This window comes from Cupressus sempervirens, chromosome 9, assembly GCF_028749045.1.
Source record: "Cupressus sempervirens isolate cs-2001-9-10 chromosome 9, ASM2874904v1, whole genome shotgun sequence".
NCBI lineage: Eukaryota > Viridiplantae > Streptophyta > Pinopsida > Cupressales > Cupressaceae > Cupressus > Cupressus sempervirens.
In genome coordinates, this window is record NC_143126.1 from 567,499,794 (window position 1) to 567,527,044 (window position 27,251).

The window sequence follows — 27,251 nt, forward strand, 5'->3', positions numbered from 1 at the left end:
TTATTTTTGATTTTTTATTTACTTATTGAAATTTGATTATTATTTAAAATATCATACTAAATATTATTTTATTGGTAATATAGATTAAATAATAATTATAATCCTATTTTTATATTTTAGTATTAGTTGTAATAAACTTTATTATCATTATTAAATTATTTGTACAAGGTTTCAGGTCTTTTCAGAACTTGTTTTTACTTAATCAAAACTTTATTATCATTATTTATTTAATAATATTGTATTATCTAATTATTATTAAATTTCTATCTTAAAATGGGGATGTGACATTTGTACTTGTAGACATCAGTGAAGCAAAACAAATCAAAGGGGGAGATATTAAGCAATTTCGAGCTATGAACCCTCAATGATATATTCTCTAAGGAAACTACCTACAACGTTATTTCTAGGTGTAGACAACAATTTCAATGAGTATGAGACCATTGGCCAATATTTGTTAGACCTTTGTATTTAATTGGTTATGAAGTGTGGCAAACCTTTCTATATCAATGGGTCATTTGATCAAACATATTGAACCTTTCTAAACTTTGAAGATTCGACCCAAAGAACACTATAGTTATGTTATTGAATAATTAGAAACTTGTAGATTTTGTTGGAACATGGGCACTATTTGCTTGAGTTGCAAAGCATATATACTTGGTGTATACATCTAGAATTCCCTATTTATATATATGATATGTGCAAACAAATTTAGTTATTTTGAGCAGATAATTTTTGACTCTGTAAACAAATTAGTCATTTTGAGCATGACATTCATAGAATATTCTTTGTTGAATTTGTCCATATTATTTTGTTTTTGTGCTTGACCCATATAGTAAAAAGTGGTCACTAAACCCTATTTTTTGCAACACATTATCTTCTCAATATCCACTTAAAAAGGAGGGAATATGTATTATGGTTAGGAGAACCTTACTAAAGATAGATAGACCAAGGTCCAATGTTCCATGAAAAGGTCAATTTTGTTGACAAACAAGGGTATGCTCAATGTCTCCAATGTCCTCAAGGGCTTCCCATTCTAGATCCATATTTCAAGATTTCAATATCCTAGTTAGACTTTTAGAAGACAATGGATTGAAGCTCTTACTGTTAACCATAGTTGAAAAACTCAAACTTTGCAAAAACTTGGCAAACCCAAAAGATGTGATGTCAAAAATTCTGAATCTTTAAATATTGCTTAAATTTTAACAGTTTTTTTTTTTAACAAATTAAATGACATGTATCCATTGAGTCTATAAATGAGTGCAAAAGTGTTTTCTATTAAATTTGATTGATTTGGATACAAGTCGAGTACAAATCAAATCCTTGTGTAGAATCCTAATATAATTGTTAACTTACAACTATAATGAATTTATCATTATTGCCTTTGAACATTCTAATGATTCAACATAATCCATAGATTGCATTTTACATATCCCTCTTCCCTATTTTGGTTAAAATTTTGGAAGAAGTTCTAATTTTCTAATAATCACATTTAAATCTTTGGATAATGATAGTATTATATTTCATCATTGATCAATGTGATATTATGATAGTGATAAAATTACAAGTCTAAGTTCTCTATGCTGTTTCTGGATTGATTGTATGTGTGTTTTTGCATCAATGTTTCAAGCCACTCTTAGTGATCCAACATTAGGATGACAGATCAATGATATTATGATAGTGATAAATTAGTTGTCTAAGTTCACTATCATCTTGATGACAGATCTTGGAGTGTAATCTAAAATGTTAATACAAAAGTACTCACACAATCAAATCGAGAAACACAGATATTTTGTGGATTGTGGAAATCTACCGCTCTTATTGTTTAAGTTCTCAAATTTGGCCTTCACTCCGAAAATCCCTTATTGTAATCAAATTCCTTATATGACGAGATCCCACTAACTAGTGGGGATTTGGAAGTAGAGACCCTGGCGGATTTAAAGGACATCAAAGATAAGTTGCAAAAGGTGCTAGATGTGAGAAAACCCAATGATACAAGAGGTGTGGGGAAATGGTTTGCTTCCCTGTGGTTTGAAAGTGGGGATTTGTGGTCTATGCCACTCACTCCACCTGCACCCCCCACCCCCAGAGGAGGAATAGGCAGTTTACGTCCTGTTTACCTTTGCCTTACCCTGTAGGGGAATGGGTAGGGCAAAGCATTTGACCATTCCATTATATACATAAATTAGTGCTCATTGAGTTCTATATCCAGTTGACCGAGCAGTTCGCCTTGTAAAACAATTATTTGTGCTGTTGCTGTGTTTGTTGAGGTGTAAGACACAGACTGACAGCCTGAATGACATAGCCCTCCAACCTTATTTGTCTGATATAATTAAATCATATTGTGGGAGCCACTTTGGGAGGTTATGATCTCTATTTTCTTGGGCTGTTTCACTTTCCGTCCTATCTCATGCATCCCGGTGCCATGTCTGACATTTTCTACCAATATTTTTTCATATTCTTATTTAATGGTTAAGATCCTAACACGGTCATCCAGGAACCTAACAAACTTCCACTTGCATAAAAAAAATGTTGCAATTGGTACTAAATATTCTGTCCACGGCATAAGAGAATAAATTCATGTCCATTATTTTCTTCCAACTCCCCTTTCCCTTCAAATTATATGGCAATTGAGTCCATACTCGTCACATTAAAGGAAAATTTAACTAATAAATAAAGCTTCTTACAAGGTTATTTGTCAATAAATAATACATATGGCCAACAGTATAATACATGCCTATGCTGTACACCTTTTTTTATTGAAACAGAAATCACCAACTGTAAAAACATCAAAACTTGTGTTTCTAATCACTTGAATAACTTGAGGACATTTTCATAAACTAAAAATGTAATCGAGTAAGCTGGAACATTTTTCAATAGATTTGGAAAAATGCCTTTGTACAGTCCACGTACCCCTTCAAATCTGCAACACCAAAATTGAAACATAAACTAAGCATCACTAAACATAATCACAATTTGGTGTTCTTATATACATGCATAAACTGATAGAAACTGGCATGAATATGCAAGATTAAAAATGTTAATAATATTCCCATAATCAGAAAATAGAGAGATTCTTTTATCCTAGTTCAAATACCCACCTCAATGTTTCCATCAATGCACGATAACTGTCTCTATATTTTGGCACACCCTCAGAATTCGGTCGTTGCTGAATTAATTCGTGGTTAAGATAAAAGTTAGTCCCTCAATTCACTACCTTTATCTTACAAATTATTATCTTACGAACACTTTAAAATGAGGAAATTCCAAAATGTATCACAACTGAAGAAATTTTTAAGGGTGGATGTGTAAAACCCTGAAGAAGATCGCCGAGATGGTTTTTCTGTGTAATAAAATTACTTTGAGTTATGCAAATGTTTTTACTGCCGAACTTATTACTTTTTGGATGATTTATACTAAGTGTTATGGTTTATCTGGGAAAAGAGGAATGAAGAGGTTTTCCAAGGAAAAAGAAGATGCCTTACTAAGGTTCATAGTGAACTGACCTTTATCAATATTGTTTTGCAGGTCTCTGCTATTATAAAGATTCATAAAGAAAAGTTTAAGATCTTGCTCAAGGAAGGCCCGACTATTGTTTACAAGACAGATTAAAAGTGCTCACTTCTTCCCTCGGGGAAGAAACAACCTTAACAACTAGGAGCTAGAGATCCTTAAAGAATTTATAATTTTATAGAAAAACAGAAAATTCTGAAGCCTATTGGTCAGGATAATACTATACCTGCTGCCATGAAATATAATTACCAACCTGTTCTGAAAGATGTTGATCCTAAGAATAAGATGGTTCCACCTATTGGAACATATAGCTGTGATCAATGTGATGCCAGCAGCAATACTAGGGTCTACTGAAAGTAGTTGGTTTTGTATAGCTCTAATGATCTTTGATATATAATGCTCATTAAATAGTCTTTTCTGTCCTGTCAAGAGTTACTGGTGATGTAATGCCTGGCTATATGGAGCTCCTGCCCCTTATATTGCAGGACTCGCTTTTGTAAATGTTTTCTAATATTTAAAAAAAACACCTGAAGTAATGAATTCACAAAGAAAGCCTGCCACAATCTCCCTACTGTAATAGAAGTTAAGGATTGTACCTAATAGATTAATAATTCTTTGAAAATATTAATACGACCTTCCTCAACCATTAACCAGAGTATAAAGTATCATAGATAAGGATAGGCCAAGAGTTTCCTTCTATATACTCTTGTAAATCAACCTACTATCATGAAATGGCTGGTGAAATCAAGATAGAGGCACACCTGTACATGTGCTCGAATCACCTGAAACCAATAAAAGCAGTGTTACAGTATTAATTGAAAGGTTGCCCTGGAAGAAAAAGATTGAACCCAATACAAACAACTGGTTCTAACATTTCCACCTAGTTCATTGATGTAAAGCAATAGATATACTTTCAAAAAAAGGCAAAAAAAGACATAAAAATGATGCGGCAAGAATGATTCAGTTCAGAATGGAATTCAATTGACTATTACCTACCATTCTATGATTAGAATTAAAAGAAATGCCGAGAAACATGAAATATGGACAAGAATTAAAAACCTCCGGTTTTAAACAAAGTTCACAGACTTTCCGGGACATGCCTAAATCCGGGAAGTCATGAGCCAGGTGACCCTAGGCAAGTCCCAGGGACCCTAACAAGTCTGTGCTGTGACTCACCGAGTCATGACGAGTTATAAGTCAGAGCCTTACTTGCCGAGTCCTGCTGATGGGACTTGGCCAGCAGACAAAGTTGTGTAAAAAACATAAAAAATGAATGTTTTAAGTTACTTTTGTTGAAGATTATAGCTGTGATAGAGATCTTTATCTCTGATAATAATTGTGATAAAACTAAATATAAAGACTGTCACGCGTCCTGTGTAGAGGCACACATTTTGAATATGAAGAGTCATGTTCTGGGAAATTGAAGAGACCTTCAGTTGTAATGTGGAAAGTCTCTCTATTTGTTATACATGTCGCATCAAGCGAAAATCATTGTACACTTGAACATTTTTATGATCAATATAAGTGATAGTTTTTGGTTGTGTGGCTTGGTTTTCCCTTCATCTTAAAGGGTTTTCCCAGGATAACTTTGTGTCTGTTGTATCTATCTTGCATCTATTTTGTTCTTCCTGATTGTTGTTTATCTTTATTTCTGGGCTTGGCTTAACATGCTATCAGAGTCAGGTTATGCTCGATAATAAATTTATTCTATTGAGATAAGAATTCTCGGGATCATGCGTGGCAGTTTTGTGTGTTCTTCATCAGAAATTCTTTTATATTCTTGTTATCTTTATGAGGCAGATGCTTAGGTAGCTTTTGCTAGATTGGGTCCTCGAACCATTAGCATACTAAGATGCTTTGGCATAGGATACACAGCTGCCGGCAACTTGCTGCAGTATGTGTTTGGATCTCGTGTTGTATGATTTTTTATTCTGTCTTCTTGATCGTTTGGATACTCCCAGGGGTATCTTGCTAGTTGACAGAGATGTAGGTACTTAGAATCTATTTTCATATTGATCAATGTTGGTGCTAGGTTCCGCATTTCTGCGTTAATCAATTGTGCAAGTCCCAGTTTCCTTGAGTTCGCATCTGTGGCTATGTCATGTTCTCAGCTGGGAATTTGGATGCTTGGAGGCTCGATTGAAGGTTTGATTTTTCTCCGCGTGTTTACTACGTTCCTACTTTTCAAGACTGTCGTCTTTTATTTAAAATTTTAAGTCAATCACATTTCTTATTTTTTGGTAGAAGCTTTGCAGTAATCGTTTTCTAAAGGGTGAGCTCGATTCTGTGGCTCAACCAGTTGTATGCCAGCAACCAACCATGGTGGCATCAATAGATTTATTTACCATACTATCGAGATGTGTGGTCATGATATTGAGTTATGTAAAGCACCTCCAAAGGTTGTGTGTGCATGTTATGTGGCTCTAGAAACATTTAACAAATTAAAAGAAACAAAGAAAAGGCAAAAGGAGGAGCTAACTAGTATTGGTTCCTGTTTAGCCCCATCTGTAGGTTGCATTGGAGAGGGTTCTTCCATGCATCCATTTCACCCTAGTTCTTCTGCTAGTGCTAGTGTTTCTTTTTCCTCCTTCTAGGGGCATTGTTAACTTTGGTCCTAGAGTTCAGAAATCTAGGTTGGACAATTTTTTTGTGCCATGCGCTTCTTGTTTAGAATCCTTGCTTGAGAGCATTATGCCAGTTTTGATACTCTTGCAACATTCCATTTGTTGTAGCTAGGTAATTTTAAAACTTGATTGTTTTCAAATTTAAAATTTATAGTTTGAACTTGCTTTGTAATGAATTATTATAATTTAACTACAAATACTTATTTAATCTACTCGTGATACATCTCCTTATTGGAAAGGCATTATAGATGCTAAACCATTTGTGAGGCAAGGTTAAGTTGCCTCATTTTGTTAGAAATGGTTGAAGATATAAAAGTTGATTTGGAGGACCAGTGAGTGCTTTGGAGCAAAAGGGTTGCACCATCATGATAGATGGTGACCAATAGGAGGAATAATACACTCCTAATGTTTTCTATTTCCTATGGAGGTGATTGAACAATTTTCTTCCTTGAATGCATTAAATAATTTGAATTTGATTTAATGATCAATATTTGACTTTTATAAGGCAAGAGCCTACAACACAACGGTAAATTGTGAGCCTCCTATGTGAGAGGTCTTGGGTTTGACTCTACTTGAGCTTAACAAATAATAATAATAATAATTAATTACAATACACAATAATAATTATCCTTGGCTTCAAGGTCTTACCCATCAACAAAAAAATGTTGGACTTTTATAATATATGATTTATTGATTGGTCATTATTTTGCTCTATTTTCACAATCCGCCATGTTAATGAAGTCCACTGATGTTTTCTCATGTGTCAAAAATGCCACAAGACTATTAAAGAAGTCATACGTGAGGTTGGGGAATAATGTGACTCAAGTGGTGATAGACATTGTCGCAAGTTATGTTGTCACATGTAGACTTTTGATGGAGACACTTAATATTTTTTGGTCTCCATGCATAGCCCATTGCCTTGACCTCATATTGGAGAATATTGGAAAGCTTGAACGAGTAAAATCATGCATTGATAAGGCTAAAAATATTTGCAAGTTTATCTATAATCATGCATTGGTACTTAAGCATAATGAGGCAATATACAATGTAGAAGGAAATGGCTCGTCCCAGTATCAAAAGATTCGCCTCAAATTTTATAACATAAAAATCCACAATGCAGTCAAAGGCACCTTTGAGGTGCATGTTTGTTGGTGACAGATAAACTTCCTCATCCTATTCTATGACCACTGCAGGGATGAATGTAGGAGATTGCACTTTTGATGAGATAGGTTTTTGGGCCCCTTGTGCATAAGATTGTGCTTTTAATTTTTTTATATAAATTATAGATTATGATTTAGTATTTACTTTTATTTTAAATGCATAATTTTATTTATTTTCATTCACACTTAATTCCTACAATTTCAGAATATTTGCAGATCATTGAGCCCTTGGTAATTTTTATTCAAGCTATTAATGGGGAAGACCACTATGGGCTACATATATGACAGCATAGATAGGACCAAGGTGGTCATTAAATTTGTATATAGAGGAGATGAGAGTAAGTATTGTCCCATTTGAGCGATAATTGATAGGAGCTAGCTTTACAAGCCCATCCATGCAGTCGCTTATTACTTCAATCTAGCATACCATTTCGACCCTAATTTCAAGGCGGTTGTGGAGGTTTTTACTGGGCTCTGTTTAGTGTTGAAATTTTAGTAACTGCAATAGAAATTATTCATACCTCTATTGATCTCCTATTCTTCTGTTTTGGCAATTTGACACTGTGCATGGTCCATCTAGAATTGACACAATTCCTTGTTCTCATTGTATATATTTATCGTGGGTATATGTAAGTGACAACTTTCAGGGTGTGTGTGCGTCTATCTATTCTTAGTGGCATCTATGTATTAAAACAATATTTTTGTGAAGATAAAATGACAATCTTGTAACTTCTGTCAACTACTGGGCTTCATAAACGATGTCACTGTGTAGTGGAATTCGCATGATACATGTCATTGACGTTGGTGTCGCTTCACATAAAATGACTATCGGTTTGGTAATTCCCTCTTCTCATAAGGTCTCTTTAGTTCTTTGTCTTGGCTATTCTATGTCCTTCCTGGACGATGACTTGGCAACTATTCTTATTATCTAGTCATATGATGTATTTGTTACTGTCGTGGTGACCAACAAATGATCGTAATGTTTTTCTTTATGAGCTGCAACCGTTTGTATGATATGTGGTTCTTTAAGTGTTTGCTAATGCAAATGAGATTATTATGGTTTGATTCACTATTTCGTGTTCTTTCAAAAAGGTAGGTGGGGCAATAACATATAATGCAAGTGTGTATCAACAAGAGCTTGGTTTTCTAGTTCTAGTTTAATGTATGTTCAATTGTATGCTCATGTGTGTGTGGCAAGCAACCCAATTTATTAATTCTCACTATATTGAACTTGTGGTGCTTGTACTTGGGTTCCTATGATTGAGTTGTGTACCTGGATATATACTCAATTAGGAGCAGCCTAATTGTGTGCTAGTTATGTTCAAATCCTTATCACTGTATTTTGATTTTCGTTATTGTGATCTAGTTCATTATTGGGACTGAGAGTCATCCAAAAGATAAAAACATTGTTTATTGATTGAATGAGTTTTACTCAATCATAAGAACGTGATTCTGTATCCAGACTTTGAGCTTTCAATAAAGAAGGAAGTATTTGCGGCATGGCTAGGTTTTTCCCTTGAGTAGGAGAGTTTTCCCAACATAATAATTTTGTCATCTGCTATTGTATTTCTGATTATTGCATTCTTATATTCTGTTTCAAAAACATTAATGTAGAATCAAAGTGGGTTTAAGGAAATGATCCGAACTAGAATTCAATATTTGGACGAAGAATCATGACATCTTATGGGTGCTGAATACATTGCTCGATGATTTGTTGCAGGTGTTTCAATCTTAGGTATTGAGGCTTCTCATGCAACCTTTTGTGTTGTGGTTCGAAATTGCATTCTTTGCCTACACTATAATTGTGTGATGCTGAAAGATTTATTGATGTATTCTGAGGAAGATTAAATTATGAATCCTGACATGCTACAATTACCAACTTTATTTCCTTGTCAAGGTGTCTCAATAGCTTGGGTTGACTTAAGGCATCCTTAATCGAATAAATATCTTTGTATAAATATTGAAGGTAATTGGTCCACCTTACACAAACATACTTCCAATATATCTAATTGAAGATCAACACCCTTGTTAAGTTCTTTTCCAATCCTTTGTAGTGCCTTCAACTACCATTGTCCATCGCTGCTAGGCACCATAGTGTGATCTAAATCAAAAAATCTTTCAATCATCCCAACAGGTTGGCAAGATCACCAACCCTGATACCGCTATAATGTTCCTGACCTGATATATTGGTGATTTATGCCTTCAATGGTGAACTCAAGTCAATGAGTAGCATCGAGAGGCATATGGTAGGGTGTCTTGGCTACACAACTAAGAGGAGTTGGAGTCTGTATGGAAGACTGGGTGTATGTATGAAGCGCAACACTAGAGGGAGGCTTGTTGGGCATATGGTTTGAGAGGACGTATGACAAGGGGAGAGATATGTACTGTATTGTGGATGTTACAGGTGTACTGTTGAAGGTTATGTGCAATATGGAGAAACAAGGGGAGATGTTGTATAGTGAGTTGGTCATACAAAAGGGGGAAAGTGTTGTGTTCATATAGAGGAGGAGCTAGCAATCAATGTTGGTGGAATAAGCCCAATTGTACATGCAGTAGGCAGCCGTATGGGTACAATCATGTAAACCATATAGTGATTGGAAGTGAAGTACAGTGTTGGATAAGAGAAGATGGTCGTACTACAATGTGTAGGTTCATACTTCGAAGGATGAATTTGCCAATGGCAAGAAAAAGGTCTAGAGTGAGACTCAATGATGCCAAAATGGATATGAATCCACTGGACGCTAGAGATGCACAAAATATTCATCACACAAATATGTATGAAAACATAGAGATGTATGCACTTTGTTCTTAAAAAATGGAATTATATTTGCAAACAAACAAGGCACTTAGATTCACCATATCCAAGTAAAGTAGAAGAAGCGTAATAGTGTACGCCAAAATCCTACAAAAACTGCATTAGCCAAATAGGGAAGGTCTCTCACTTTTGAAATGGTGCAACAAGCAAAAGTTTATTGAAATTCACAAACCAATAAAATAATTCAAGTCACATAAAATAATATGACTGAAATTATAAACATTAAAAAGCAACGGGAAATAGGGGCTGTCGTACGGCCTTAAGGGTCATAATATGAAAGCAAAATCCAAAATTATTATTGAAGAAGTCCAAAATTATTATTGGGAGAAGAAGTTAAAGACCATATGGCCATTGCTGAAATAAGGAGTTAAAGACCGTACGGCCAATGGTGGAATGAGAATCCAAAGACTGTACGGCCATTTAGAATTGCCGAAGATGAATTAAAGACCATACGGCTAAGTAAAGACACATTCTAAAGGAAGTCACCATACGCTAGAAAGATAGAAGGAAGAGTTATAAAAGACCGTATGGCTAGAGGAGAGCCAAAAGGAATTTGAAGCTGTACGGCCAAAGGAAGAGCACAGGAGAAGGAATTTGAAGCCATACGGCTAGAGGAAGAGCACAGGAGGACTTTGTAGTCGTATGGCCAGAGGAAGCATCTAGGAAGAGAGAACTCGAAGCTGTATAGCCAAACAACTCATAAGAGTAGCTAGAAGGGGACCATATGGTGACATTGTATGGTTGGTGAAAACAGTGTAGCTGTACGAGCAAAGAGGTATGAAAAGACCGTCCTACAGTATTAAAAAGAGAGCAAGACACAAGAATTAGAACTGAAAAAAAGGACCATACGGCTATCCAAATCGATCATAAGGTGAGTAATAACTGTACGACCTCAAGAAAGCCTTGTAGGCATATGGAAGCCACTGTACGAAAGAAAGCAAAGGAGAATATTTGAAACCTAGACATTGTGCAACATTCAAAATCAGGAAGGTCGTGTGAAGACCGTATGAGCATATAGAGGAAGGAGGGCCGTACAACATACGGTGGGAAGAATCGATGATCACTGGAAATTCCATAGGGTAATACTAAGAAAAAAAGTATAAAGTTAGGACAAAATAGCAAATTTCGTACAGTGACCGGCAGTGGAGAGGGAAAACGAGTCGTACGGCCAATCTGAGAGGAATTGTGTAGCCATACTTCACCAAGCTTGATGGAAAATAACTACCCTAATGGTTTGTGATTTATTCACAAAATGACAAAGAAGTGACAGTTATGCAGTCAGCTGGAAAGAGGGCTTGGAAGAGGAAACTAGACGAAGATGCTTCCATGAACAGGAATGTGAAAACACTACCATCTAGAATTCGTGTAGTAGGAGGGACCAGTGCAGGTGCAAGTAAGAAGAAAGTAAAGCAACCGAAGCAGTCGGGAGATATTCCTATAATACAGAGTATTACATTCGAAGGGTGAAATGGTGCAGAATGTCGGAAGTGGTGGCACAACCACCAGGTGAAGGCTAGTATCCAGAAAGCACAGGTAGAATGGGTAGTACAAATGCTAGTATTTTGCATCAAAGACTACGTAGGGTTTTAACGTATGATGATTGAAACGTATGACAGGTTCTCTAGAACCAGTACGTTTGAATATCTTGGTTGCAATTTAGTGGTATCATTCAAACTGACTGATTTTACATGGGTATTTGGCATACCTGGTCATGCTCAAGGCAGAAGAAAAATAGAAAGCAAGCCAAAAAAGATGAGCCGTAAAGTGAAGTTGAAGTTGATACAGCTTGTGTGTGAAGACCTGTCGCAAGTGGAACGGGAGGCTCTTTCAGACATGTCCAAAGGTAGAGGGTTAAAGAAATCTAATATTCAGGAGGGTCAATGGCATTGTTTGATGGACATAATGAAAAGCCGCCTCATAGGTTCGAGCCGTGCTTCGGATATCTCTTTTCTCCATGTAGCAATGATGAACGAAATTTTGCACGACAAAGTATATGACTGGGCAGCATTATTGGCCGAATGAATGTCAGAATTTATGACATTGCAGCACAAAACATTTTATATGCCACATTATGCTATCGGCCTGTTCCTGGAAGCAACTACACGGATGATTCTAAATAATGCACTGGAAGCCAAATCGGGACCACTCGCGCCTAGCGAACCACCTATTATGCAGTGGAGACATTTGGATACACTTGGCAATAAAACCATCAGACAGAAATGATCGAGGCTAGACAGTGGAAACACAGATAGTGGTTGAGAGGAGACATCTTCAGAGGAGAGTGGGACCGAGGGGGAAGAGGAAGAGGACGAGGAGGTAGAGGTGATCACGGCTACACCATTGAGATTTTTGCGGCCTGTACTTTCGGCTACGACACACTTGGTTCCTGTAGGCATACATGGCATCCTAGGGTTTGGTCAGTTCAAGAAGCCAGTGGTGATGACACTAGTTTCAGCTGCAACAAAGCCCACCATAGAGACATGAGTTGTTCAGGAGGCAGCAACAAAGGCACATCCATTACCAACGGAGATAGCAGCTCCAAAGGTATCGATGGAGTCGGCTCATGAGACTACCAAATTATAGGAGATGAAACTTTGGTACCTGATACGGAGATGGACACAGAGACAGGGGTAATGGAGGTACCGACAGGCGAGGAGTTGGGGGCATCGGGTGTCTGATTGGATGTAGTGGGTTATGAAGCAGTGGTTATGGTAGATACGACATTGCTAGCATCGTCGGAGCGAGACAGAGAGAGCCGAACCCAGAAGCTGAGTGCTTACCTGAGTACACGGTTCCACCGAACCCCAACACCTCAAATGACATACCTGCCAACACCCGCGGGAAGCAGTTCCAGAGAACCCATTACAGGAGGTTGGGTAGACACAAGCTAAGGCAGTACCGCATAGTGTTGTTGAGTGTATGGCAGAAGCAGTAGAGACGGCTATGGGTGTGCAACAGGAACATCTAGTAGCGTAGGAGACAGGGATGAGAGAGGCATTTCTTGCTGATGTAGCAGCTCTAGTGTTTCTAGCATCTTGGGCTTGCCAGGTGTTAGCTTCAACGGAGACTTAGGCATTGGACTTAGTCGTTAAGGAGTTGGAGAGGGTTATATCTTTTATGAGATTGGGATGCCTAGCTACCTTTACTGACTGCTTTGAGGAGCGGAGATGGCCAAATGTGGAGACTGCAGAGATGCGGCAGGATTGGGCCACGACGAGAGATCCCGGTATGGAGAGCCGAGTAGAGGCTTTGATTCATGAGGTGGTGAAGATATACAGAGAGGTGTATTAGACTCTTTGGAGGAGTCAGGTGGATTAGGTAGCAGCTGAGAGAACTCAAGAGGAGTCAGCTGCCAAGTTAGCTTTAGAGAGGGCAGCCTGGAAATCTGAGAGGGCGGCTTGGGAATCTGAGAGGGCAGCCCTGTTGGATAGAAAAAGTCAGCTACAGAGGTGGGTAGCAGAAAAGGAACAGTTAGCAGCAGAAAAGGAACAGTTAGTAGCAGAAAAGGAACAAGTGGCAGCAGGAAAAGAGAAAGAGTTGGGAGAAATCGTAGAGATGATGCAGTCAGCCCTAGAGCTTTAGATGAAAGCAGAAGTAGAACTGAAGATTAGGAAAGACTAAGTCTACAAGCTATGGGCAGAGCTGAAAGAGTTGAGGGTGCGAATGGCCACTATGCCAGGGACGCATCCCTCTGTTTAGTATTTTTGCATTGATGTATTTTGTTTACTTTGAGTTTTGTTGTATTGTCATTCGGAGACGACTTTTCTTTTGGGGGGGATGATGTTGTTGGTAAAATGTATAGTGTAGCCGATGGATAGAATAGTATTTGAACGGGCACGTGATGCTTGAGTCATCCCTTCGGAAAGATATATGTACACCGTCCGAGATGGACTTTGGAATCATCATTGTAGTCATTGTATTTGGATTGTAATCATTGAGTGCAAATATGAATAAAGTATCTGTTCTGCGTAGAATCGTGATATACTACGTGTTAAGTTTCTTTACCCTGTACAGGAAATAAAAGCTAACACTTTGAAAAAAAATCTGAATGACTGGGATGAGATTGTCAAATTTGATTTGGATGCCATGGTCACATGTGATGTTCCATCTTGTGAAATGTTCTACAGATGTCATGGACTCATGGGTTATAAAGAAAAGACACTAAAAAAGCATGTAACAAAGTTGCATACAAACTTTGAAGATTGTTAGGCAATAGAAACTAGAATCATGTGCGACTTGGAACAAATGGGATGTCAAATTCTTGATGAACATGATAACTGGATTGCAGTTGAAGGAATGACTTCAGAATTACAATCAGGGTCAATGCTGATTTAGATTCCGAAGATTTTGGTTCTCATACAATGAACATTTTCTTTGTACAAATCCTTAGCAAAGCACTTACATGATTCTTTATTGGCAAATTCCAAGATTGTGAAATCAGCATATGCCGATGCAGTGAGAGTAGAAGTCATATCAAAGACAATGGAGATTTCAAATCTTCCTGCAGTGTGTGATGTCATCATCAAATTCAAGGAACTAGAGAACAATCTTTAAGATTGTTATTTTGTTTTCATGTTTGTAGATTGAAGAGGATGTATTGCATGAAATTGTGTAATTACATGTAATACGAAATGCATGAGTAGTGACATGTAATCCAATAATTTCTCCTGTTAGTTAGACCTGGTCAAAGTTGGTTGAGTTGCTTCCACATTTTCCTCCTTTTTCTGTACTCCTCTTCCTATATAAAGAAGTGCTCTCTCATTGTAAAAATCATCTTTTATTTGTATGCAAGAGAGCTATGGAGAAATTGTGCAAGCATAACTTTGATTGTGTAGCGTCATTTTGAAAGAAAAGTGAATACGAAGAATCAATTGAAACTGAACTTTGATTGAGTGCAATTGTTACTTGTGCAAGTTGGAAGTTTGATTGTGATTTGCATTTGTTATCTTTGATTCATGTGCTTTTTGCATTCTTGATAATTGAGCATAGTGATTTAAGAAGCAATCTCAATTGAAGCTTTGACTAGGAGCAGTTGTGGCAATACATAAACTAGGAACTTTGACTGTAGCTTGTGCTACCATCTCAAATTGACAAAAAAAATTAGAATTCCCTACTTCTAGAAGTCTTTGTGCCCCAATGGTAGAGGTTATTTTTATAGAATAGGTTAAAATAGGACTTGGAGCCAAACTGGTATGCTTTTAGCTAGCCTTTGAGTTAGTGTTAGTTTATCGGTATCACCGTTTACAACTTTAGATAGAAGTGTAGTTTGAGGTTTCATCTTGCCCATTACTCACTCAGCGAGTAAGTGGATTCTTTCTTGAAGCTAAGAGAAAAGAATATTGGTAACACCTTTTACAAAATCTCTCAACTTCTTGCTTACCTTGAGTTGATCCAAGGAACGGTGAGAAGGGAGAGCTTCCCCTTTAAGATAGGAGAGACTATGTCTCACACATTGTGGCTAGTCATCTTATTTTGAGACTAGATTTTACCTAAAATTGTTGGTTGCAAAATATCCACCCAACACACAGCATAAGAAAGCAACCTTAGTCTTGCTTCTATCGAAAACATAATACGAACCATAGTATAGAGTACTTAAAGTAACAGCATATAAGTCAAACTCAAAGTAAACATAAATGCTTCGCTACGCAAGGCAGGTAATAAAAGTCTTGTTTAAAAGTTTTCCAAGCCATATAGGCTTGTTCGGACTAGAAAGCAAAAATTTACAGAAAACATAACTAATTTTTAGTATTTCCCAGCCGCTTGGATAGTAGCGTAGCGATCCACTCCTCCTTGAAGAACTCAAACAGGTCCTTGTAGTCCTTGTCGCTCTCGGCCTTAGTGCTAGTGATTTTCTCCTACATCATGCATTGAGTGACATGATTGCAAACTTGTTGGAGTCCTCTAAGCACCTGGTGAACGCATCCACCTCCATCTTCAGCTCTTTGACAGCATCTTCCAATGTCACCAGCTAGTTTTTTATGTTTCCCAACATCCCTTCAACCTTCGGGGTGGTAGTGTCCATCTTTGTAGCCTCTTGGAAAGAAATTTGTCGGGGAGTGGGGTTGGGGGTGGGGTTATGAATAGGACCAGCCTGGGGGATCGGGGAAGGGAGATTTTTCACAATGGGGGGAAGAGTTACGGGCCTTGCTAAAAGAGTGGGTGGAGGACTCATAAGTAGCTTTAATAACAGAATTATCTGACTCTATGTATTCAGTTTTTTTCAGTGCTTGCTTGCACTTTTCCTTAGCAATTCTATTTGACCTACAGGCACTAGGGGTCTCAATCTGATCGCCAGACTTGACTGTGTAGACCTCTTTTTTACTTTTCTTAGGGGACCTAGTGTGATTGGTGCTTGTTTTTTCACTAAAAATAGGGGGGAGGAACACTCTGCTTTAGTCCTTTTCCTATTGGTTTCGGCCTGGGAGGGACCAACATCACGGGTAGAGCCAAGAGGGGTAGCTTGATTCACAATAATGACAGGGACACTCCTTATGTTTGTTATAAATGAAATCTTAAACAAATATTTCATCAGGGCTAATAAAGAGCCAATGTCTGATAAACTCATAGCGCCAATCAAATGATTAATTAATTTTCAGACTATAATATTGCAGACAAATAATATTGGCAAAGTAAATTGAAATACTTCCCTGTGAATGCAATTTAGTGCATATAATTATTTATTTCTTGTGGAAAACATTTGAATAGCAGTTTGCAGCAGTCGCCAAGTCTTTCTGTGCTTGTGCTTGTTCATCTCCATGCTCTGGATGCTCGACAATACATCTTTGATTATTATGAAGATTTATTTGGTGCCATGAACAATACAGATTAAGGATGAAAATTAATTGTTCTGGGCTATGAGTCATATTTCAATAGAAACTTTTCTATGTAAAGAGAAAACAAGGAGTTTCATTTGTGGGTGGTTGGCGGATAAGTCAGAGCCTTTACAGTTGGCAAGCAGGGGCAGCATAGAAGGCTTACGATATTTTTTCAGGAACTGTTCAGAGATACCGTGAATAAGGCAGCAGGTGTTATCAGCTACTTCTGATAAAGACGGGAATAGTGAATCCTCAGGTGCACAAAATGTTATATTCATCATTTTATCTTTGCACAATTGTATGGCAATGAAGCATCTTTTATATGTATGATGGAGTTGTCTTAAGATACCGGTGAATTATTGGACAGTTGTATTATGTTGCAACCTTTGGTATATAAGGCTATAGCAGCACGGTAATAATTCGGTAGGAGTAAATCAGTAAAACATAAAGAGTTCATTGATTTTGCTTTCACCACTATTTTGGTAACTGTTTGACTTAATGCTTGTTGACTGAGTTTTGGGAAATTTCCAGCACTTTTACTTGAGGATGTCAGTGACTCCTTTAGCAATCAAGTCTAGCGTTTGATAGCTACAGGAAGCAGGACATCTGAAATCTTATCTTAAATTTGGCAGTAATTGTTTAATTACAGCAGGTTATGTCATATTATGAGGGCTGATGGAGTTCTGAGAGCTGCTAATCCATTGTTTTAAGCTTGAAAGAAGGGTGCAACTGAAGTCATTGTTGACATACTCTGCTAATCTGCATCTTAATTCTCTCAAGACAGATAAAACAATCTCATGTTAAATGAAAATCTGAAGGTATTCTCTAAGTATGTTGTAGAAAAACTGTTTGACAATTTGTCTCGCTAATTGCAAGATTTAAATTTAAATTCCTAAACGTTGGAAGTTTGGAGATCGGTGCAACATGGACAATCTGAAAAGAAGCCCTTTCTCAAAAGAATTTAATGACACGTTTAATGATAAACAACTACAAAACTTGCAGAAAGAAAAGGAAGTGGGCAATACGATTGGATTACATTTGGAGCCCATGAAATCCCTAGATGGTCTTTTCTCCAAGTCAGAATAGTTAGATTCATATTTTTCCAGAGTAGACCAGGTAGATTGGAGGCTTCTTAAATCGGCTTTGCAGCCCTCAACGCTCATTTTGGTTCAGCAAAAGTTTATGAAATACTGACATCAAGATGTTCAATTGCAGTTGCTACATATCTCAGTGAGATTATATGGAGAACAGCTCTTGTGCCAATGTATAATGATGATGTACTGAGGAAGGTTCTATAATCGATTGTGAAGAGTTCTTAGGGGTTACGTGATGACAAAGGCCCTAATTTTGTTAAGAGGGTTAAGGTTTTAAAAATTATGACAAGAGTCAAATCATTTGCCATTATGATTGACCTTGAATGTAATAATCTGATTCTTCAAATACCTAATGTTTTTTGACTGAAATCAAGAAGCATCATCTAGACAATGTGATAGCATGTATTCAAACCACCATATCCTTAATCTTAGATAAGGATGATGAAATATGCAAGCAAATACAATCAAACTTGTTAGCCATTTACAGAAAGGAACATGTTGTATCACCCATTGCTTACAAGCTCTCAAAAATATAGACTAAGCATAAAATTGAAAAGTTCAAGGAGCACATGACTGAAAATGAATTAATCTCAATGGGCTTTTAAGTTGTAAAAACTCCCAAAAAAAGTAAAAAGCAAATGAAGAAGGAGCAGATTTGTTTTACACGTCAGGACATTTGGACACCTAACCATGTTTGTGGGGCTTGTAATGAGGATAAGACAGCCAAAGAACTTCAGACCAGCAATGAAGAAGATAAGAATCTCATAGCTTTGTCCCAACAAAATAACTCAAATATTGGTAGTGAGATGAATTTAGCTATTGTTAACGATATGGGATATACAAATCTCTACGTTGGTGAGTTGGAGGTTGAAATTGACACACATCCTATTGAGGATAGTATTTCTTAATGTGAGAGCATGTTGGGATCTCAAGATGTTTCTAAAGAAGTTTATGAAACTTCACATCATGAGAAATTTCTTGAGAATGATGGCATAGTAGTAACTTTATCTTTGTGTGCAAACCAGTTAAACAAGGAGCTTGAGGCCTATGATGACATTGATGATATCCTTGTGAGGAGTCAGGATTCATATGTTCTTTATAGCAGCAACTCACTTATGCATGATAGTGATTTAGAGGACCAATCAAAGATGGCATTCATCATGGTGTTTAGGATGACCAATCAGAAAATGCATTTCACAATGACAATGATGAGAAGCATGCTTTGAAGAAAATCAGCTAAAAGTTATTGAAGATATGATTGTTGCGGTCTTAGTGTCTTATGATGACACTCACGGGACCATTGAGGATCTCTACAGGAAGGCACAAATGAAAATGAGGTAAAGGGGAATGGAACGTGATTCTTTTCTGTTGATTTGCAAGTGGTCAAAGCGGCCTTAGCATCTATGAAATCAGATTATATGTGTTTTGCTTTTATACAAGGATTGTAATTCAAAGGTTGTTGAAGTAAGTGCTGATAAATTGGAAGAAAAGGAAGGTGAGGTTAATAAGCTCGTCAAGGATCTTAATGATACATGAGAAATATTAGAGCATACACAAATTCCTCTTCAGGAAGTGAAAGAATCAGATTGTTTCGAATAATCAATATAGGGAACAAGAGGAAAAAGGAAGGTCAAAGTTTTTCAGGCAGTGATTAAGGAACTTGACAGAATACAGCAAACTTATGACTTGGATAGCTGTCCCAAAAGATCAAGTAAGGAATTTTTTGACCAAAAAGAACTTCATTATGAGTTGGATAACTTTCAGTTGGTTGACAATTGCTTGTTTGAGGTGGATGCTGATTGAACCTTTGATAATCCACTCTTCGAACTAGATAGGGAAATTTTTTCCGATTCCAGTGGTGAGAATGAAAGTGACTGCATGAATTGGGACCCAGGTACAATTCCTAGAATTGAGGGATGGTCACAAGATCAGAGTAGTGGATTAATTTCTAATGTTAATACTGCTTCCCACTTACTGAACAGCCTAAACATGAGTTCAGATTTGGATCTATAGGTGAGCAAGATAGAATCTTTGGTTCAAGAGATGAGTGGTTCTAGGTTTAGGATGGTTAGTTGATATATTTTGAGCATAGAAAATAAATTTTCTCAGTTGGTTCCTTCCCATGATTTCTATGTATTCAAAGGCATTTCAGACTATTTATTGTTATTCTAGTTCCGTCCTAGTGTGGGTGTTGACTTCAAAGCACTTGTATACTACAGTGCAACTAGTTGTGGGGCATTTCTTGGGCATCACTCAATTATTCTTCATGTCTATTTGTAATAATTTGAGTCATTAAGGTCAATAACATCACGCATTTGGAAGCAAACTGTTGATGACATGTTTACAATAGTTGACTACAGGAGTGGTCCTTGGATCATAATTGATATGATGTCTTATGGTTCTCTTCTACGTTAGTATGGAAAGATACATATCATGACTATGATCTCAGCACTATTAAGAGTGTTTAGACCTATGAGAGTTGTCATGCATTATATTAGCAACTCAAGTTGGGTTGATATGTTTTATTTAATGCCTATAGTAGGTTTTATGCACTCCCATGGAAGATCACTCGTATCTGGACAGTTATTTAGCAATGATAGCTTTTTGGGGTACTCCTATCTCTTCACATCTAACAGCCATGATCATGATAGTATAGGATCCTAGTATTGACTTGTTTGGTATGTTACTTCAATGAAGGTTTGATGACCATCCTCAAAATTTGAAGCATTTTCTTTTTATCAAAGTAGAGCAACAGTTGGGTAGAGCATCATTCTTGAGGTTAATATGGGATCCAAGTATTGGCTTTAGTATCCAGTTGCAGATTACTTGAGGGCAAGAAATCTTTGGGGAGGGAGGACTATAATGTCCCCCTTTTCTAGCCCATTTATCATAAGATCTCGTTACCCTTATTTGCCTTGGTCTCGTAGGCTAACCAGGACTTTCTAGGGATCAAAGAGAGTTTTCGCCTAAGCAATTTCAGTTTTAGGCCAAACTAGGTTGATTCTATTATGATAATAGAAAATCTTCTATTATTAGTTAATGGTTATCTATCTGTAATCTATTGTAAATTTTAGAATGTTTCTAATATTCAATTAGTTGTAGATAACTGTTAGTTTTCTTTTAGCTAAAATAGAAAGTTTCTATTTTTTACGATCGTTTTCTAAGGAAACATTGTTCCATTCTTTTGTATAAATAGACCTCTCGGTCTCTATTAATAACAAGCAAGTATTTTACCAATTACTTTGTAATATGGTATCAAAGCCAATACTTTCAAAAAAATCAAAAAATTTATAATTTCTTTTGAGATTATTTGCTAAAAAAAAATTGGAATCATTTTTCTACAATTTTCTCTACAACTCATTTAGGGTTTCCATTTTGAGAAATCCATCCTATGAAGAAAATTGTGTTTTTTGCAAAAATCCAGAGGTTGTCTTCAAAAACACGACCTGCAACCAACTTTTTTTTTTTTTTTTTTTGTAGCAATCACCACAATCTTCTACCACTCACGCTTGGTCTTCACACGTGTTTGGTTTTTAGCATCCACAAACTAGTACAAACGTTTTTGTTTTGCAAGAACAGTGCCACTTTTCGTAGATGCATTTTCTGCACTTTTGTCATTTACACATCTAATATATCTTTTTTGGTGACGAATCTCCAAGCAACAATGACGTTTGAGAAGGAACGACCTTCTCTATGGAAAAATCAGCTACTTGCTACCTAAAATCGCCATTTTTCTGCCATTTTTTTCATCTGTGGCCACTAACTAGGGTTTTGTTCGAAAACCCTAATTTTTTAGCGCGAATTTTTTTATTATAGATTCTTGGTGGGTTTTTCAAGAGCTCGACTGGGTTATCATATTTTTTTGGGTGCCTCAATTTTTGGGCCTCAATTTTCGAGCAAGCGAATATGAAAACTGACAACATATTCTTTCTAGGTTTTTTGAGCTCTCTTCTAGGTACCCTTTCAAATATTTTGGGTCTTCCATTTTTTACCTCGAAGAACGTGCCTTCACAAATTTTCACGCTTTTTCATTGAAAAACATCCTATGACATCATTGACTAATATTTTGCTTGAGACCAATTCAAAATTCAATGGACAGAATTATGGCACTTGGAAGTAGTGAATAATAGCAATTTTTGAATATCAGAATATCGATGAGATTGTTCTAGGTGTTACACAACATCCGACTACCCCTGGTATTGATCAGGATACATGGGATCTAAATAATCGAGAGGTGATGCTTCTCAAATTATTTGTAGCTGATGATCAACTTTCTCACATTCCATCTGGCAAGATAACTGTCGAGATATGGGCACATTTGAAAAATCTTCATGAAACTTCTAACAAAAGCAAAGCTTTCTTCTTGAAGAACACTTTGTTTTCTATTATCATGGATGAGTGAACCTCACTCTAGGCTCACCTGAATAGGATTTAGGAAATCCGTGATCAATGGCCTGCCATTAGTCGCAAGATGGAGGAAGAGGACATTGTGGTTATCACTCTCCAAAGTTTACCAAAGTCCTACAAGCATTTTTTCGAGACTATCAACATCACGTCTTCTAGTGTTGTTGATATGAAGTTCACCAATCTTTGCACACTTATGCTCTAGCAAGATCGGTTGAAACAACAATTCGGTAGTAGTTCCAGCTCCACCTCCATAGAGCAAGCCTTTGTTGCTAAATCCTTTCAAAAGGATAAAGGCAAGTCTCAGTAGTCTTCTCAGCAAAAGTCCTCAAATCCAGCTTCAGAAGGCTCTCAGAAGAACATTCAATACGACTATTGCCACAAGTTTGATCACATGAAGGTCGAATGTCGGAAATGCTTAGCTACCCTATCTAAGCAAGCAATCAAGTACACAACCCAAAGCAAATAGATGCAAAGCACACTGAGTAGATGGAATCTTCCTTTTATGCCTTCATGGCTAAAAGACCTGTAGATCATGTGAAGTCGTCTGCTTGGTACATTATTTCAGGTGCATCTCATCATTTCACCCATTGCAGAGACTGGTTCACTAACTACCAACCTTACTCAGATTCTGTTATTTTTGGTGGCGGAGAAGAGTACACCGTTGTCGGTAAAGGCAACATTCCAATTCACTATGTTGGGAGGAATCTCATTTCCCTCGATGTGTACTATGTTCCAAGGATGGAACTAAATCTACTCTCAGTTAATCAGTTACTGTGACATTCTCCACAGTTGGATGTCACCTTCAGTTCGCATCAATGTACCATCACTGATAGAGCGACTCAGTCAATTGTTGCAATGGATCTTGAGGATAATGGTCTTTTTTGCCTTACCAATTCTGGTGATTCTCAGGACTTAGCTATGGTTGCTTGGCGGTCTTCTGTTAGCACACTTTGGCATCAAAAATATGGGCACTTAAATGTGCATTATCTCTCTCAGCTTGCTCTAAAGAGCTTGTCCTCGATTTGTCAGAGATTCAGACTCAGTGACTTGCAGTTTGTGATGCATGCCAAGCTACGAAGCAACATCGCACACCTTTCACCAGTGGCAATTCATGACACGCTTCTTAGGTACTCCAACTTGTTCATGTCGATATCTACAGCCTTATGGCCACTCCTTTTGTTCTTAGGTCCAAGTAGTTTCTATTGTTTGTTGATGATTTCAGTGGAAAAATGTGGGTGTATTTTCTTAAAAAGAAATCAGATGCATTTCTTGTATTTCAAAAGTTTAAACTTTGAACCTTTAGTTGAAAAAGAGTCTGGGAAATCTACTCTTACTCTTAGGTCAAACAATTGGGGGGGAATATTGTTCTAATGAATTCTCTAGCTTCTTGGATACTCATGGCATCAAATGCCAGTTAATCACACCCCACACAGCACAACAAAACAATGTAATTGAACATTAGAACAAAACAACCACCAAGATGGCTCGATACATCCTTGAACATAGACATGTTCCAAAGAAGTTCTGGGCAGAAGCAGTTAACACTACAGTTTATCTTTTGAATCGGTCACCCACAATGGCAGTTAAAGGTAAAACTCTGGAAGAGGCTTGGTCAGGTTGCAAGCCTAGAATTAGTCACCTAAAGGTTTTTGGCTCCCTTGATTTGTTTGGATCCCTGAAGCGTCATGCAACAAGTTCAATGCCAAGAGTCAAAAACTCATGCTTGTTGGATAGAGTAGTCTTTGCAAAGCCTACCGCTTGATTGACATTAAGACATTTCATCTCTTGTATAGCCATGATGTTGTCTCTTGTACAGTTATGATGTAGTCTTTGATGAGCAACGAGGACCATTAATGCTTGTTTCACCTATTCCTAATCTAGTAGACCAGCCTATGAAGGCTCATGATTTGGGAGTTAGGCTTCCCTTAGGTCAACCTGATGGGAGGGCTCCAATAGCTCCTGCAGCTCCAGTTATACAAGTGATACCTGTACAGAAACCTCCAACTTCTCTTGTGGAATTACCTCGATTTATAGATGCTTCACTTGAGTTTGATCTGGATTCTTCTGATGATGAACCTAATCACCAAGCATCTCTTAATACTATTGTTGGTCGTTCTCCTCTCTGGCCTAAGTGGTGGGCTAAGACACTTGCTAATCTTCGTGATGATGAGCTCATTGATGGGAGAACTACTCAGAAAAAGAGCAAACCTACAGTCTGTTAACTTTGCTCTCATGGCCAACATTCATAGTGTGTTTGAATCTCAAACACATTCCGAGGCTAAAGGAATTCCAGAGTGGAAACATGCCCTGACATTTGAACATCAAAGCCTACTGAAGAATAACACCTGGGTCCTTCCTAATCTTCCACCAAGGAAGAAACCCATTGGCTACCAATGGGTCTACAAAATCAAATACAAATCTTATGGTACTTTGGATAAGTATAAAGCTCGTTTAGTTGCAAAGGATTTTTCTCAGCATCAAGGGATTGTTTATGAGGATACCTTTGCTCCTACTGCAAAGATGAGCACCATCAAGTTATTCCTAGCCATGGCAGCACAACTTCGCTGGAAGGTCCATCAGATGGACGTCAAGAGTGCTTTCCTAAATGGTGATTTCCATGAAGAGGTCTACATTTTGCAACCTCCTGGTTTCAAGGTTGTTTGGTAAAGACCATCGGGTTCTCAAATTGGTGAAAGTTATCTATGGTTTGAAGTAGGCCCCTCGCGTATGGTACATGAAAATTGATAAGAACCTCAGTGATCAAGGCTTCAAGAGGAGTTCTTTAGACTCAAATTTGTACATCAAGACTATTGACAACGGCATCAACCTTCTGGTTATTTATGTGGATGATTTGATCATCACTGGTAGTTCGGCATCTTTGATTCAAGGAATCAAACAGAATTTATGTCAGTCTTTTGATAGGACTAATCTTGGGCTCATGCATTATTGTCTAGGTGTTGAGGTTTCGCAACAGTCTTTTGGTATATTCATCTCTCAGTCCAAAAATGCTAGGCCTCTGTTAGACAAATTTTGTATGCAGGACTACAAGCCTGCATCTACACTCATGGAGAAAGGTCTCAAGTTATCATAAAAGTCTAATTCTCCTCCCATTGATGATACTACATACAGGCAACTAGCAGACAGTCTCATCTACCTCTCTGCTACTAGGCCTGATATCAGCTTTGCAGTCAGCTATGTCTCACGCTTTATGACAACTCCTAAGGCTGATCGTTAGATGGCAGCAGAGTGTGTGCTTCGTTATGTGAAGGGCACTTCAGATTATGGACTTTTTACTCTCGAAGTTTTAATCCAAGACTTAGTGGGTTCACAATTTCAGATTGGGTAGGCTCTATTGATGATAAAAAGTCAACTTTTGGATGTGTTCAATTTGGGATCCGGTGCCGTCACCTAGACCATTAAGAAGAAGCACGCAAGTTCTCTCTCCTTCACCGAGGTTGAATACAGAGGAACAGTTAAGGTAGGTTGTGAAGTTGTTTGGCTTCGTCGAATGCTTGGGCATATGCAGATGTCATCAGCAGGACCAACCACTATGTTTCTTAATAACGAAGACGTTATCAAGTTAGCACAAAATCCAGTCTTCCATGAACGAACCAAGCATGCGGATGTTCATTATCACTACATATGACAGCTAGTCGAAGACGAGACAATAGACTTGCAGTATGTTCCTACCATGGATTAGACTGCAAACATTCTCACCAAGCCTCTTGGTCCTGATAAGTTCGTCAAATTCAGAGGACAGCTTGGTGTTGTAGATAGATTAACCATTAAGGGAGGGTGTTACGATAATAGAAAAGCCTCTATTATTAGTTAATGGTTATTTGTGTGTAATCTATTGTAAATATTAGAATGTGTCTAATATTTAGTTAGTTGTAGATAATTGTTAGTTTTATTTTAACTAGAGTAGAAAGCTTTTATTCTTTACAATAGTTTCCTAAGGAAACATCGTTCCATTCTTTTGTATATATAGACCTCTCGGCCTCTATTTGTAACAAACAAGTATTTTACCAATTACTTCGTAATAGATTCTATAGGGTTTCAAGATACTTACTATTTATAGTAAGTCAGTAGAGTTCAAAAAAATTGGCATTATAGTATTGGACTTGGAGCATCTTGCCAAAATCTTTCAAACAAGCTATGACACATGGTTTTTTGAGTCTTATTAGTTATTCATTTTAACGTTGGAAGATTAAATAGATATTAATGAAATGGCCATTAAATTAAAGTACATATAATATGTCATTTTATAATTATTAAAAAGCCATTGTATTCTCTTATGGGGGATATCTTAGAAAGGGAATTGAAGACGAAGAGACAGGCAGGGAAAAACGAAGTCGCAAGACTATTCTTTAAAAGAACAAAGTGAAGGTTATTTGTTTATGCTTGGATATATGATTTGATTTCTATTCTCTTGGAGAATTTAGAAGCTTCAGCTTTCAGCCAGTTTGAGGACAAAAACCTTCGGTATTGGAGGCAAGGAACATAAACCCATTGTCTACTATAGATATCATATGGGTATCTCACTTATGCTTACAATCTTATTTCTTATTATCCAATCTGACTGTAGTTTCTGTGTTTACCATTGGATCTTGTTACTGTTATGGAATATTATTTTCAGAATTTATATTTCATCTCGGCATTTGTAATTTGTGAATGAATTGGACATCAATTGCATACAAAATCTGTTGCTTAAATTTTTGTGTTACATTTTAAGAAATTTGAGGAAAAATATTTGTCTAGGATATTACAATTAGCAAATCTAAGACAAGATTAAATACATTCTATGTGATTAGATATGGACATGATAA

General features: G+C 37.2%; 1 protein-coding gene across 5 annotated transcripts in view; it reads right to left on the reverse strand.

Moving 5' to 3' along the window:
* Positions 1-2,639: 2,639 nt before the first annotated feature.
* Positions 2,640-27,251, reverse strand: part of LOC149539932 (folate transporter 1, chloroplastic-like) — a 47,556-nt gene continuing 22,944 nt past the window's right edge. For 4 of the 5 annotated variants that reach the window (XM_089801147.1, XM_089801150.1, XM_089801149.1 and 1 more), the window contains 3 exons: positions 4,272-4,292; positions 3,099-3,166; positions 2,640-2,920 (listed from right to left, as the gene is read on the reverse strand). In XM_089801147.1, coding sequence (XP_089657273.1) covers positions 2,806-2,920; positions 3,099-3,166; positions 4,272-4,292 — 204 coding nt within the window. In that variant the 3' untranslated portion in view covers positions 2,640-2,805. The remainder of the gene's footprint in view (positions 2,921-3,098; positions 3,167-4,271; positions 4,293-27,251) is intronic. The other variant, XM_089801148.1, reaches the window with a different exon arrangement.